General features: G+C 50.3%; 1 protein-coding gene across 3 annotated transcripts in view; it reads right to left on the bottom strand.

Moving 5' to 3' along the window:
- Positions 1-357: 357 nt before the first annotated feature.
- Positions 358-12,920, bottom strand: part of Gramd2a (GRAM domain containing 2A) — a 39,072-nt gene continuing 26,509 nt past the window's right edge. For 2 of the 3 annotated variants that reach the window (XM_057767498.1, XM_057767501.1), the window contains 11 exons: positions 11,695-11,787; positions 10,442-10,499; positions 10,034-10,109; positions 9,295-9,398; positions 8,535-8,633; positions 8,215-8,286; positions 7,357-7,419; positions 5,630-5,774; positions 5,293-5,389; positions 2,757-2,861; positions 358-2,535 (listed from right to left, as the gene is read on the bottom strand). In XM_057767498.1, coding sequence (XP_057623481.1) covers positions 2,532-2,535; positions 2,757-2,861; positions 5,293-5,389; positions 5,630-5,774; positions 7,357-7,419; positions 8,215-8,286; positions 8,535-8,633; positions 9,295-9,398; positions 10,034-10,109; positions 10,442-10,499; positions 11,695-11,787 — 916 coding nt within the window. In that variant the 3' untranslated portion in view covers positions 358-2,531. Of the gene's footprint in view, positions 2,536-2,752; positions 2,862-5,292; positions 5,390-5,629; positions 5,775-7,356; positions 7,420-8,214; positions 8,287-8,534; positions 8,634-9,294; positions 9,399-10,033; positions 10,110-10,441; positions 10,500-11,694; positions 11,788-12,920 lie in introns of those variants that run through there. The other variant, XM_057767499.1, reaches the window with a different exon arrangement.

The raw sequence follows: 12,920 nt of genomic DNA, 5'->3' as shown, positions 1-12,920 counted from the left end.
CTCGGGAGGCAGAGGCAGGCGGATCTCTGTGAGTTCGAGACCAGCCTGGTCTACAAGAGCTGGTTCCAGGACAGGCTCCAAAACCACAGAGAAACCCTGTCTCAAAAACCAAAAAAAAAAAAGAAAATTCAAAAAAACAAGTCAAGTATGGTGGAGCGTGCGTATAAGTAGCGCTGGGGCGTGGAATCGGGAGCACCACTAAGGCTGTCTAGGCCAGTCTAGTCTATTCTCATCCAATTGCAGGCATTGAGAGACCTGTCTCAAGGTAGTTGGTGCCTGAGGAACAATACCCAAAGTTGTTTTCTGGCTTAAACACACACACACCCATGATAAAAGTGAACTTCCATACCACAGAACACTAGAAAAATCAAGATTTTATTTTAAAAAAAAACATTATTTTCAGTCCCATTTTTTTAAAGTTTAGAGGGTAATGCCATGGTGGAACAACCCATTCTTGTTGAACCAAACCCTCTGGGAATCAGAAGAGCATTAGCCAGTGCAGTGGGGAACGGTCACGGCAGACAGAGACCCTCCAGAGGAGCTGGGTATGGGGATAGAGGGGTGAAGGAGAGAACGACCCTCCAGAGGGATGGACACACCTGGATCACTCAAGGCCCCGGCCCCAAGTTTACCTCCAAAGCCAGCTACCCTACAGCTTGTCTCCTGCCCTTTCTGAGCCTTGGTCTGGCGGGAGACCAGGCTTTCCACGGCATGTTGGCACGGCCACCTGTGACTTGGCACACCTCTCATGAACCCTGGCTCAACCTAGCAAGGCTTAGAGAATGGATTTGTTCTCCCATCTTCTGGCAGGGACCACGGAGGGAAAGTCCTGGGGCAATGAGGATTGTTTCCATGAAAATTCGATGGGAAATTATGATGGGGAGTGGTAAGACAGAGAGGATGGGCATTAAAGGATGGGCATTTGACGGGGTGGCCCTGGGAGGGGAACCAAGCGGACACTGGGTTTCACCTGAGATGTAAAGATTTGGTACAAACAACATACAAGGCTGGGCTCTACATTCAGTCCCAGAACTTACAACAGGGGGATGATGCAGAGACGTCTAGTCTGTCACCTACTGTCCTTTCTCCAGTCCTGTCTGGATTTGTCCTCAATGAGACAATCACAGCTCTGCAGTGATTTCCACCTGGGTTTCCTCCCCCAGCTAACCTCCCGGCATCAGAGGGGAAAACAGTGGCTATTTCTAGTGCCACCCCACCCACCACCTGTGCCTTCCCATGATACCTCCGGCTCCCTCCCTAAGGCCCTTGTAGAACCGTCTAAGGCACTGTCTTAGCAGATGAGAGTCCTGAGGAGATGAACCAGAGTTCTTTTAAGAGAAAAGTAGACAGGGGAAGACTCTTTGTGGCAAAAACCATCAGGAGGCACCCATCTCATTACCTCCCCTCTTCTTCCCAAGGGGTCGGAGAGATCATTTTACCTGGTCTCTCACTGAACCTGTCCCACCCGGACACCTCTATCTTTTTTATGATTACCGGATCCTACAGGCTGGCTAGCCTATGAACTACAGGTAACATAAGTGAGCTCTGCCAAGATGTGGCCCAACACTGTCAGATTCCACCATCCAGCCAAGCTGCCCTGGAAGTGCAGTTGGCCATGCAGGAAGTAGGCCAGCAGCTGGACCTCAAATTCCTCACTGTCGTTGCTTATATCCAGGACCTTAGAAATGTCTGTGACCACTGGGAATAGATCTAGTACCAAATACCAAAGTCTCTGTTCCACCTGTCATACCAAAGTGAGGGCTGTTGCAGAATGGGGATTCTGGGACCTCCAATCTCAGCCCCACCCCAATCCTCTCCTGCAGAAAGCCTCTTTCCAAGTTCATAGCCAGCCCAGAGCCCAGCTCAGCTAAGAGCACTAAGTTTGGTCGCTTGCTAACCCCCTGCTGTGAGCTCTATTCTCTACAGTCCAACTTTCTCACAGGTGAGAAAGTGCCTGGCTCCACGCAGAGAAGTCCTGAGGGCTCCAGAGCAAAGATTCTGAGAGGCCCATGTGAGATCACAGGGTGTGGGGAAGCAGCAGAGCTCACAGAGACAGGCTGTGCCTCTGTCACTCCCCGAACCTCCACATTCCCCTACACTCACTGGAGTGTGTCATGTGACAGCAAGCAGCAATCCAGGTATCAAAGCATGCCCTTTGTCCCTGGAGGAGGCCCCCAGGGCTCTGTCAGTATGCCAAAGCCACTGCTCTCAAAAAACAAGTTAATATGTTTTCTATCATTTAAGTGGTTGCTGAGGCTTAGTGTACAGAACTCCTCAACTGATTAAAAAACAAAAGATCTAACATTTTGTTTGAGTCCAAAAACTGTAGAAGCCAGTTAATCTGTAAACAGGTACTTCAGATCACTCACTGGGAGAAGAAGTGTTGGGGGGAGGGGCTGGAGGAAAGATCTAGAATATTGTCCTTCATACTCATTCTCAGCACAGCTGCAGTATAAACCCCAGGAATCGTTGGTAGAGACAGCACCCAGAGCATCCTTGGACAAGGTGTGGGGATGAAGACCGAGCGACTGTTACCTGCACACAAGAAAGATGCTCAGATTAGAGGGAAGGTCCAGAGACCCTGCTCCCCTCAAGCGTGGGCCAGAGTGAGATCTGGTACCCTGCACACATACCCAACCCTGCTTAGGGCTATCAAGTCAGTTCAAAACAGAGCCATGTTCAATCAGGGCTGTAGCAGCCTGGCCCTGACCTTCTACCCTCAATCCCAAAGGCATTAGGAAGAGAAAGGGCCTCACCTGTGCCCTGGGAGTGGCCCGCCCCAGTTCAAGGAACATAACTGCTGTTCCAGCCGGGAGATGCGGAATGCCAGATAGGATGAGGACATCACTAAGAAGCAGATCCTGGAGAAACAGGAGCAGTGAGGGGGTGACTCTGGTTCTTCATTCTCTCTCTCTCTCTCTCTCTCTCTCTCTCTCTCTCTCTCTCTCTCTCTGTGTGTGTGTGTGTGTGTGTGTGTGTGTGTATCCACAGAGTCCAGAAGTGTGCATCAGTTCATCTAGAACTGGAGTTATGAGTGGTTGCAAGCGTCTGACACGGGCATTAGGAAACAGAACTACGTAAGGAAGGCAAGCAGGCTTAACTGCTGAGCCAGCTCTCCAGCCCCTGGTTTGCTTTGTTGAGACAGGGTTACATTACATGTAGCCCAGGCTGGCCTCAAAAGTGATATGTAGTCAATGATGGCCTTGAAGTCTTGAGCCTTCTGTTTCTACTCCCAATTGCTAAGATTATAGGCACATACCGTCGTGCCTCATCTATACGGTGTTGGGGATCAAACCCAGGGCTTTGTGCCTACTAGGGCAGCACCCTACAACTGAGCTATACCTCCATATGCTTTTCTTTTTTAGTTTAGCTTAGTTTTGTTTTAAGGCAGTCTGAATACATAGCCCAAGCAGGCCTGGAACTTACTAAGCAGTCCAGACTGAACTCAACTCCATGATCCTCCTACCTTAGCCTCCAAGTTACAGCGTGGGATTATAGGCGTGTGCATCAAGTGCCACCTAGGAGTTGAGCCTTTCTCCTAAAGAAAGGGCATTAGTGGAGGCTCATCAGAAACAGCAGGAGCACTCCCCTGTTCTCCAAACTGGAGGGTTTAAAGAGCCCTTTGCTCCTGTGCATTAAGTAGGCCTGGCATCATTCTTCTTAAAGGCCACAGGGATGGCCTGAGACTTGTCATCGCAGAAACGTCCTTACAGTTAGCAAGAATTCTATCTAGGCCCTTCAGCTGAGCCATGGAGGAAACCAGTCAAAACGACTATCTTCCTTTCTTTCTTTCTTTCTTTCTTTCTTTCTTTCTTTTCTTTCTTTCTTTCTTTCTTTCTTTCTTTCTTTCTTTCTTTCTTTCTTTCTTTCTTACTAGCCACCTTGGTTTTTCCTACGGCTCCTCCAGGAGCCATTAAGGTGATGTCAGTCTCTAAGACGTCCCATTCCCCTACAGAGGCTGAGGCTGAAAATCAACCTAGACAGCAGAGACAGAGGACATGGATGGTGAAGGGTTAACAATCTAAAAGCCTTGGGTGGGTTGAGATGCTCCAGACAGGAACATTGACTTGTCTGAGAACACCTGTGGGAGTATCTGAGCTCCACAGGCTAACCTCACTGGTATCTCCCACTTCTAGACTTCAGGGGCACTGACCTGCTGATGGACTCTCCCATCCCAAAGCTCCCCCTTTTCTACCCTATTAAGCCCCAAGACCCCCATGCCACACAGACGCAGTCTCACTTCCCCAGAGAAGATGCAGCCCTTCAGCTGTCCTGCTTAAAGAACAATTCTGTTTCTGGAGGTGCCCATCTTTTTACCCCGTACTTCCATGTTGCCTCCACAAACCCCATCTAACATTTGGTGCCCAAACCAGCTGGATGTTTCAGGATCCCACATCCCAGCCCCTCTCATCTCAGTCCCTTTTCTGAAACCCGTATCACATAGCATGTGGCCCCTTGCCAATTTACTAGGGCTTAACAGCCACCAGTCTCAACTCGAAACCTCTGGGGTTTTGGCCAGCAAAGTAAATCAATGTGGGTCTTTCCCCTCATCTGCCTCGCCCCTCCCCGCAACTCCTGTTACTGTCTTCTATTCTCCAAAGCAGAGGCCCTTTGCCAACTGTCTACTGGACTGCATGCACCACCAACACAGCAGAAGGTAAGGCCTGGCTAATATCTGGAAGTGGACCGGACCCAGGCCCTCCACAACTCTGGGAGTTCCTAGACTTTGACCACATGAATTTCATAAACAGGGGATGCCCTCTTCTGCGGATGTGGCTCCTCCCTTCAGCCACCTCTGACCCTGGGCAATGACTAGAGCCTCTCTCCCCAGGCTAGTTCAAATGAGAGACCCTGCCTCCATATAGAAGTTGGAAAGCAATCAGGAAAGACACTTACAATGTTAATGTTAACCTTTGGCCTTCATGGGCACGGGTATATACATGCAATCACATACATTTGAACATGCATGTATATATACACGTTATTAAAAAAAAAAGAATAAGGAGAGACTAGTATTTCTCTGTTATCTGATAGCTCCCCAAGCCCGGGCAGCAACTCTTCCTTTTCTCAACAGTTTACCCTGCCCCTTGCCATAGCACTGCCTGAGGTCTGAATATGGGGACTCAGACATAGAGCTGGGAGGATGGGTCACGAGACCTTCAGAGCTCGGAGTTGCTCTGGACCGTCCCCTTGGGTCTAGGTAACAGTCAGCCCTCTAAAACCCCCGTAAACCATAATCACCATGACGACCACCACTCTGGGTTACAGACCTCACTTGGTATAGACACCTACATCACAAAGATGACCTTGAGAAGCCGAGAATCCCACAGCCTCAATTCCTGGTCCATGGTGGACTCTTCCTCCAATGCATCTTCCTCACAGATGGCCTCTGCAATGGGAGAGCAGCTAGGCATCTTCCTGGGGCACTCGGGGTCCCAACCAGAGTGGGGCAGCTCCCCCTCCCTTCATGTGCTGAAGCTGCTTGGGCTCTTGGATTTTACATATGGATTTGGAGAAAGAAAGAAACAGCTCTCAGAAGCCTGGCTGGCCATGCGGGCTCTTTGCATAGAAGTGAGGAAAAGGGTGAAGACTCTGCAAGCAGTTGCCACAGACAAGATCCTGAACTCACCAGACCCTGGAGGCTTTCTGGACGGGAAGCAGCTATCTGTGGAGTCTGTAGGTATCCGAGAGACACAAGAGATGTTGTCTGGGAGTGACAGGGTAGTGGAGGCTGGGCACACTTTTCTCCACTTCATCTCAGGGATAAGGACTTCCTGTGGAGAAGACGGCCCATGAGCATCCTTGGTCCTAAGGAGCCCACTCCAGGGTTATCAAGACTTTCTCCAGATGCCTCCTCAGGAGAGGACTATAGCAACAGCATGTCTCTTCTGGAAACTCCCTGGCTATATCATCCTTTGGTCAGAAAACATCTTTTAAGTATTATTAACTGTAATTATACCATTCAATATTACTACTAAAAGACATTTGGTTGAATTTTATGTTATTTTAAATAATTTCATACGTATACAATGCACCATAACCATTTGTTACCTTCTCTCAACATTTTTACTCTTGCCCCAGCTGGTCCTTTTTGTCTTGGCGTCTTGTCCCCGCCTCCTTTCGCACCTATTGCTTTATGGTTGTTGTTTTTTTTTTTTTTTTTTTTTTTTTTTTTTTTTTTTTTTGGTTTTTTCGAGACAGGGTTTCTCTGTGGCTTTGGAGCCTGTCCTGGAACTAGCTCTTGTAGACCAGGCTGGCCTCGAACTCACAGAGATCCGCCTGCCTCTGCCTCCCGAGTGCTGGGATTAAAGGCGTGCGCCACCACCGCCCGGCTTGGTTGTTGTTTTTGATCACTGAGTTTTTGAGTTTGCTTGTATGAGCATGGGCAACTTATCAGAACCCCTTCCTTCAAACAATATGTCTGAAGACCACAGTGAAGAAGTACAGTGGTCATCTTCGGTCAGACAACCCGAGTACGTGCTCAGATCTGAGTTCAAGACTGCCTCAGATGGTACAAATTATGGCTTATTTAATCTAGATCCTAACTCTGAACAAGCCACTGACCTTGGCAGAGGTGAATATGGTTCCAATCAATACAAAAGGAAACAATGACTTCTCCCCCTGGCATGATACTCTGTATACTGCATGCCAGACTAAATGCTTTATAGTTACTGAGGAAATCTAAATACTTTGAGGTCACCGACACTTCTCTGCCCTCAAAACTCAACTGAACCTACGCAGGGCCTCAGCTCCCGGAGGAAAGCAGAAGTCTGGGTTGTCAGGGACAGCTTTGGGGTTCTTTTTTTTTTTTTTAATTGTATTCATTTTGCTTGTATGTGTGTGTGTGTTTTGCCTGCTTGTATTTGTCTGTCTGTGTTTTGCCTGTTGTATTGTGTGTTTTGCTTGCTTGTATATGTGTGTGTCATTTGCCTGCTTGTATTTGTGTGTGTGTGTACTTTGCCTGCTATGTCCTCTGCAAGAGCAGCAACCACTCTTAACCACAGAGTGTTCATAACCACAGAACCACCTCCCCAGCCCCTGGCTTTTGGAGTTCTTGTCTAAGGACATGTCTGTGGCTTTGAAAGTCCTCCTTCCTCTGAGAAAAGAAAGAGGATGGATGACTGGCTTGGCATCCATTTGGTTTGGGACTCAGCCCAGCCAGTGTTTGGGGGACATACTTCTGTCAGAGTCGGCAAATCTGCTGAGGCCCTGTGAGCTCCGCATGGCATGCAGTCTAGGAGCCACTTACCAGTGTGGCCACCGGCTCCAGAACCCGTACCCTAATTCTACATGGTGGCCCTAAGGTTTTGGAGCCCCACTCCCTCGCAGGCCCCGGCTCCCAGCCTCAGCTCTCACCGGAGACTCGCACTCAGCTTCCTCAGGGCACTTCCTCACACTCAGACTCTTCTTGCTGGAAGGCTAGGGAGGAAAGGGGAGAAACAGGCAAGATCAAACACGGGGAGGCCCCACAAACACACTGCCTGTGTCGGGTGGAGCCCAAAGTCAGAGCTTCTGCACAGTGGAGAACTGGGGGTGTTTTGTACTACTGTAGGGGAGCAAATCCCAAGAAACTCATTTTCCATGACCCTGTCCCCACCCTACTTCCCTTTCTTCACCTTGGCCTGAGGGTACACTGAGAAGCAGCCATATCTCTACACTTAGGAAGCATAGGTGGGGACACACCAAGACTGGCCAAAAGATATGCCAATGCCAGATGGTGGTGGTGCATGCCTTTAATCCCAGCACTCAGGGAGGTAGAGGCAGATGAGTCTCTGTGAGTGCAAGGCCAGCCTGGTCTACAGAGCTAGTTCCAGGACAGTCAGAGGTACGCAGAGGTGTAGGGAAAGCCCAGCCCATTGGGGGGCGTGTTTGCCTCGGGCTAATGTTTACGTATAAATCTGGCAGGCGTGAGCCCCGCAGGTCTCTTTTTTGTATTTTCTGCCCATCGCTGGATCCCTGGTGTTGTAAGCTATCCCTTCATTAAAATTTGCTGAACACAGAGAAACCCTGTCTCAAAAAACAAAAACAAACCAAAAGATATACCCAGTGATGCAGAGTTCAAGTACAGCCTCTGGTGTATTGAGCTTCGACAGTAAATCCCCTCTCTCTGCTCCCATTCCTGGTGCTAGAGAGACAGGTTAATCTCCCCTAATTGCCTTCTCCCATGACCTGGGTGCAGACTCCTAGATCAACCTTTGCCTCTGGGTTCCATACCTGCAGGTGGGTGCAGACCCTCCTCAGCACGTCATATACACTGTCCCGGGAGAGCAGAGACACAAAGATGTACTGGGATATGAAAGGAAAACAGAAAGGACTAGAGTGAGATGGGGCTTCTTGCCGCACCAGCAGACCATGTCCATGGATCAGGGCCAAGCCCAGAGGTATACGGGGCCATGAGAACCAACAAGACCAGCTGGAACAGCTACAGGATAAGAAGTCCAAGTCTGGGAGTAAGCAGGCCGGCATCGGGCCATGAGTGTCTAGAGCTATGGGGAGAAGGACAGGAGAAGTTGTTGGCCCAGAGACCCACAGACCTTCTGGCTGGTGTTGGTGGTGATGGCCAGTCCATTGGGAAGGAGTCGCGCCATCTTGTGTTTTTTGATCAATTGCACAGATACCACAGGAATGACTACCTGAGAGAGAGAGAAAGAGAGAGGCATGCTTCTCTCAGGACTTACTCCCCAAGAAGACAGGCCCTGGGCGTTCTGCACTGGAGCAAAGGATAGACACAGCTGGCACTCAGCCAAGAATGCACACCCTGGTGAAGCCTTGCTTGTGTGTGGTAGCAGGGGGCATCTCGGCCTTTCACAGTCTCATTCAGCGTCCCCTTCCAACTATCCCTACCTCTGTGCCCCAGCCTGGATAACACACGCTGCTTCAGATTCTCCTCTGCGCATGATCCCTGTTATCCAAGACTCCAAAGACAATTGTTTGACTACTTACTGAGTCCCCTGAGCTGGCCCTTAGTCACACCAGTGACTCTCCCTGAAAATGACACCGCACTCTGACCCTGAAATTATTTCTGAGATACCTGAAGCCAGTATAATTTAGCTGTCCATTGTTCAGGCCAGCAGATGTAGGATCATCTGTGTTTAGGAGGAAGAGTACTACTTCCCTGAACATGGGATGGGATGTCTTGATACTGCTCATCCAGACAGTGAGAGGCTTCACCATGTGCTGAGGACATGGACAACAGGCATGGCTAGAGGCATGCCTACAGCAGGAGACCGTCCCTCCCCTGGTCCCGGGCAGGGGCCTTACTGGTTCATAGCAACCCTCACCACTCATGACTACCTTGACATCCTTGCCAAACAGGCTGGCATGGAAGCAGAGCCAGTTAGGAGAGATATAGAGCCGGCCATGGAGAAGGAGGTCTCTCTGGAGGGCACAGGAACACACTGGGAAGTCACAGGACAAAAGATGGTCATGAGGAAGCATAACCCAGAGAAGCCCCAGATCTGGATCCTCTTACCTTCACCTGTCCTCAGACTCTGCTGTCCCCATCCCCAGTCTATCCCACAAGCACGCAAAGGGTCCTTCTGAGAATCCTGAGTGTCCCACTCCATCCCACTAGACTGCTAGATGTTTCCTCTTTCTCCATTGCCCACAAGGTCTGAGCAACTTCCTGACTAGGTCTCTAGCCCCAGATTCCTGTTACCTCAGGAACAGGCTTTACCCTGCCCCGAGAAGAGGATCTAGCTTGTACAAATGTCCCTATGTGCTCAGTGAGGGGTCTGGGAAGGGGACAACACTCTGTCTGCAGTGAGCAGAACGGAAAGAGCTTTCCTCCCACAAACCGGCAGAACTCAACCCCGCATCCCAAACTACACTGTCTCTCTCCTCAGGCTTTTTTTTTTTTTTTGGTTTTTTTCGAGACAGGGTTTCTCTGTGGTTTTTGAGCCTGTCCTGGAACTAGCTCTGTAGACCAGGCTGGTCTCGAAGAAAGGACCAGTCGCATCTAAGTCGTTCCCACATGTAAACTAAGCACAAAGGCTCCCAAGAAAGGGCCTGGGTACCCACCAGCCGAGCTCACCTTTGAGAACCATCTCCTCCAAGGGGATGTCTTTAAACAGCTTGTGGTACTGCTGGTTGTATTTGCTCAGTGGTGTCTGCAAACACAAGACCCCGGCTTTGAGAGGCTAGCGGTCAGACCACCTCAGAGCCCTGCTCTGGTCACCGGGAGATAAGGCTGTTTACCCCTTGGTAAGCAGCAAAGGTGTGAAGGGCTGAGTTCCAAGTCTAGCTTATCTCCTGGTAATGTTGAATTCTTACAGGGAGCAGTGACTAGAGGGAACACACCATCCCCATCAAGGCAAGGACTCTCACTCAGGTCTCCTGGGTTTCTGCTAACAGGCCTGGTGACCAGGAGACCAATCGTGAATTCGGGCATCCCAGCACACCTCCGTCAGAGAGCAGACAAAGGTGGCCTCCACACACTTACCCCTTCCCGGCCATACTTCTTTATCTCTTCACCCTTCGAGCCTTCTGACCAGTGTAGGCTGCAAAGGAGACATTCCATTCCAGGGACAAGGAACCCTTGAGTCCGGCCCATGTATCCTCAGTGCCAGTTCTGCCCTGGCTTTGAGCCAGAAGATTGGAGCAGAGATTGGCGACTAAGGCCCTTCTCTAAGAAACACGGTAAAACGGTAAGAACTGCAAGCACGCTGCTCATCTCTGGGAAAGGGCACTTGCGAGGCCGCCTTCCCAAGCAGATTGGAGTGTAACACCCACAAAGGTACGCTTGGCCTGAGCCTCCGTCTCCCACAATGCTGAGGAGCTGCTCAGCCCTGAGCAGCAAAGACACCCCAATTTCTCTAGCCAAGGAGTGGGCAGAGGCACAAGCAATGTGGGTTCAGGGACCACAGTCTAAGGGTGTACAAGCCGGAAGCATTAGACTCACAGCTCCAGGGCCATGATATAGACAGATCTGCCCTCCGTGCGGCCTCCTGGGGCAGCCTGCACCTCCTCACTGAGGCACTCAGCACACTCAACTGACTGACTGAGGCTACTGAGCAGGAAAGAACGTGATGAAATACAAAACAGTGCTCTGGCCAGGTTGGCCCAAGGACAGGTGGGCAGGGAGGAGACTGGTAACCTGAGAAGCCTGGTCCCTACAAGGTCCCAATTCACTGGGTCAGGCTGGAAGGGTGGGAGGAAGAGGACTCAGCAGGCTATGCCTAGCCTACAAGGTGTGCTAAGGTGCTCTGCCTGACTCGGATCTATGATTCCCCCACCTCTCATATTTATATGTCTTTGTGTGTGTGTGTGCGTGTGCATGTGTACATGTGCGTGCGTGCGTGCGTGTGTGTGTGCGTGCGTGTGTGTGTGTGTGTGTGTGTGTGTAGGCCGGAGGACAACCTTGAGAGTAACCCTCAAGAACACCATCCACCTCTTTTGAGTCAGGGTCTCTCACCTGCCTGGAGCCCTCCCATTAGGCTAGGCTGGCTGTCCACCGAGATTCTCCTGTCTCTACCTCCCTGGCACCAGAATTATAAAATCACATGGCCACGATCAGCCTTTTTCTCTCACATGAGCACTGGGGATTGAACTCAGGTCCTCATGCTTGGGAAGACAGGTGCTCTATTGACAAAGGGATCTTTCCAGTCCCTTAATGCCCAGCCACCAGCAGGTCACCTCCTGACAGTCCCCACCCTTCCTAGTGTGGACTTCTGTCTGATCGGAAAGGGGCCTCACCTGTCACCTGGGGGCTCCTGGACCTTTTCTGGTTTATCTGTGCAGGGTGCAGAGCTCTTCAGAGACGCTGTCTTCCCATGCATTTGTTGGTTGCTAGAGGGAAATGTGTCCATGTTAGAAAGAAGACTAAGGGGTATCTTTTCCTATTGGCCTCACTCTGTCCATCCGGAGCAGCTGGTCTGTCCCCTGCCCTTGCTTGATGTACAAGGTAAAGCTGAAGATGTCATAATTTGGAGTCACTTCCAAAGGCTGTGTCCATTAACCCAGTGGCCAGCCTTCGGAGAGGGAGCTCATTTTCCCATTTCTAAACACCGTCCTCACTTCCGCCCATCTGATAGGCCATACTATGTCTGTCACCTTCATTTGCATTTTGTCTACTGGGAGGTGACTCCCACAGCGCCTTGCCTGGAAACCTAAAGTTCAGTTAACGCTTGGACCAGAACAAAAGATGGGTCTGTCCACCCTGTTTTAACTTCTAGGCAACTGCTTGCTAGTCCAGGAAGAATTGAGCCTCCAGCCCCACCCTGGAGGACGGACACAGATGTGTTCATGTTGAAAGTGGAAGTTTCTAAGGTGCCCTGGCAGCTACTGTAAACTATCAGTTTCTGGGAAAGGCTGCAGTGGACAGGGTCCGTTATCAAATGCCGTTAGAGATGCGGAAGGTAGATTCCAGTCAGCCTACAAGGGAGGACGGCTGCGATGAAGGAGTGGGACTGCCCCAGACTAGGAAGTGGTGGCCTAAGTCACCTTCAGACAGTGGGAGTACCTCAGCCATGACAGCCAAACTATTTCAAAAATGTCCTTTTTCAGGCTGGGGAGAGAGCTCAGTCTGCAAAGTGCTTCCTTGCAAACATAAAGACCCCATTTCGATCCTCAGAACCCTGTAAAGATACCAGGCATGGCAGCACATATCCTGTAATCCAAGACCTGCGGAGGCAGAGATGGGCAGTGGGCTCACTAGGCAGTCAGCCAAATCTCCTGGGAAAGGCCAATGAGAGACATAAATAATAAACATAAGGTGGTCAGCTCCAGAGGAACAGCTTTCACACGTGTGCACCCATGGGCTTGTACAACTGCCACACCCACATGTGCCCTCACAGGCACATGCAGACAAACACTTTGTCTTCTTTAAGAGACAGAATTACAGACTTGGCTAAGGTCCTCCAGGACCCTCGGAGTTTATCTAGGCTGACACCCTGCAACCACAACATCATACAGATCAGAAA

This window comes from Chionomys nivalis, chromosome 4 (assembly GCF_950005125.1).
Source record: "Chionomys nivalis chromosome 4, mChiNiv1.1, whole genome shotgun sequence".
In the NCBI taxonomy this organism is placed as follows: Eukaryota; Metazoa; Chordata; class Mammalia; order Rodentia; family Cricetidae; genus Chionomys; species Chionomys nivalis.
This window is presented reverse-complemented; position numbering and strand designations above follow the sequence as displayed.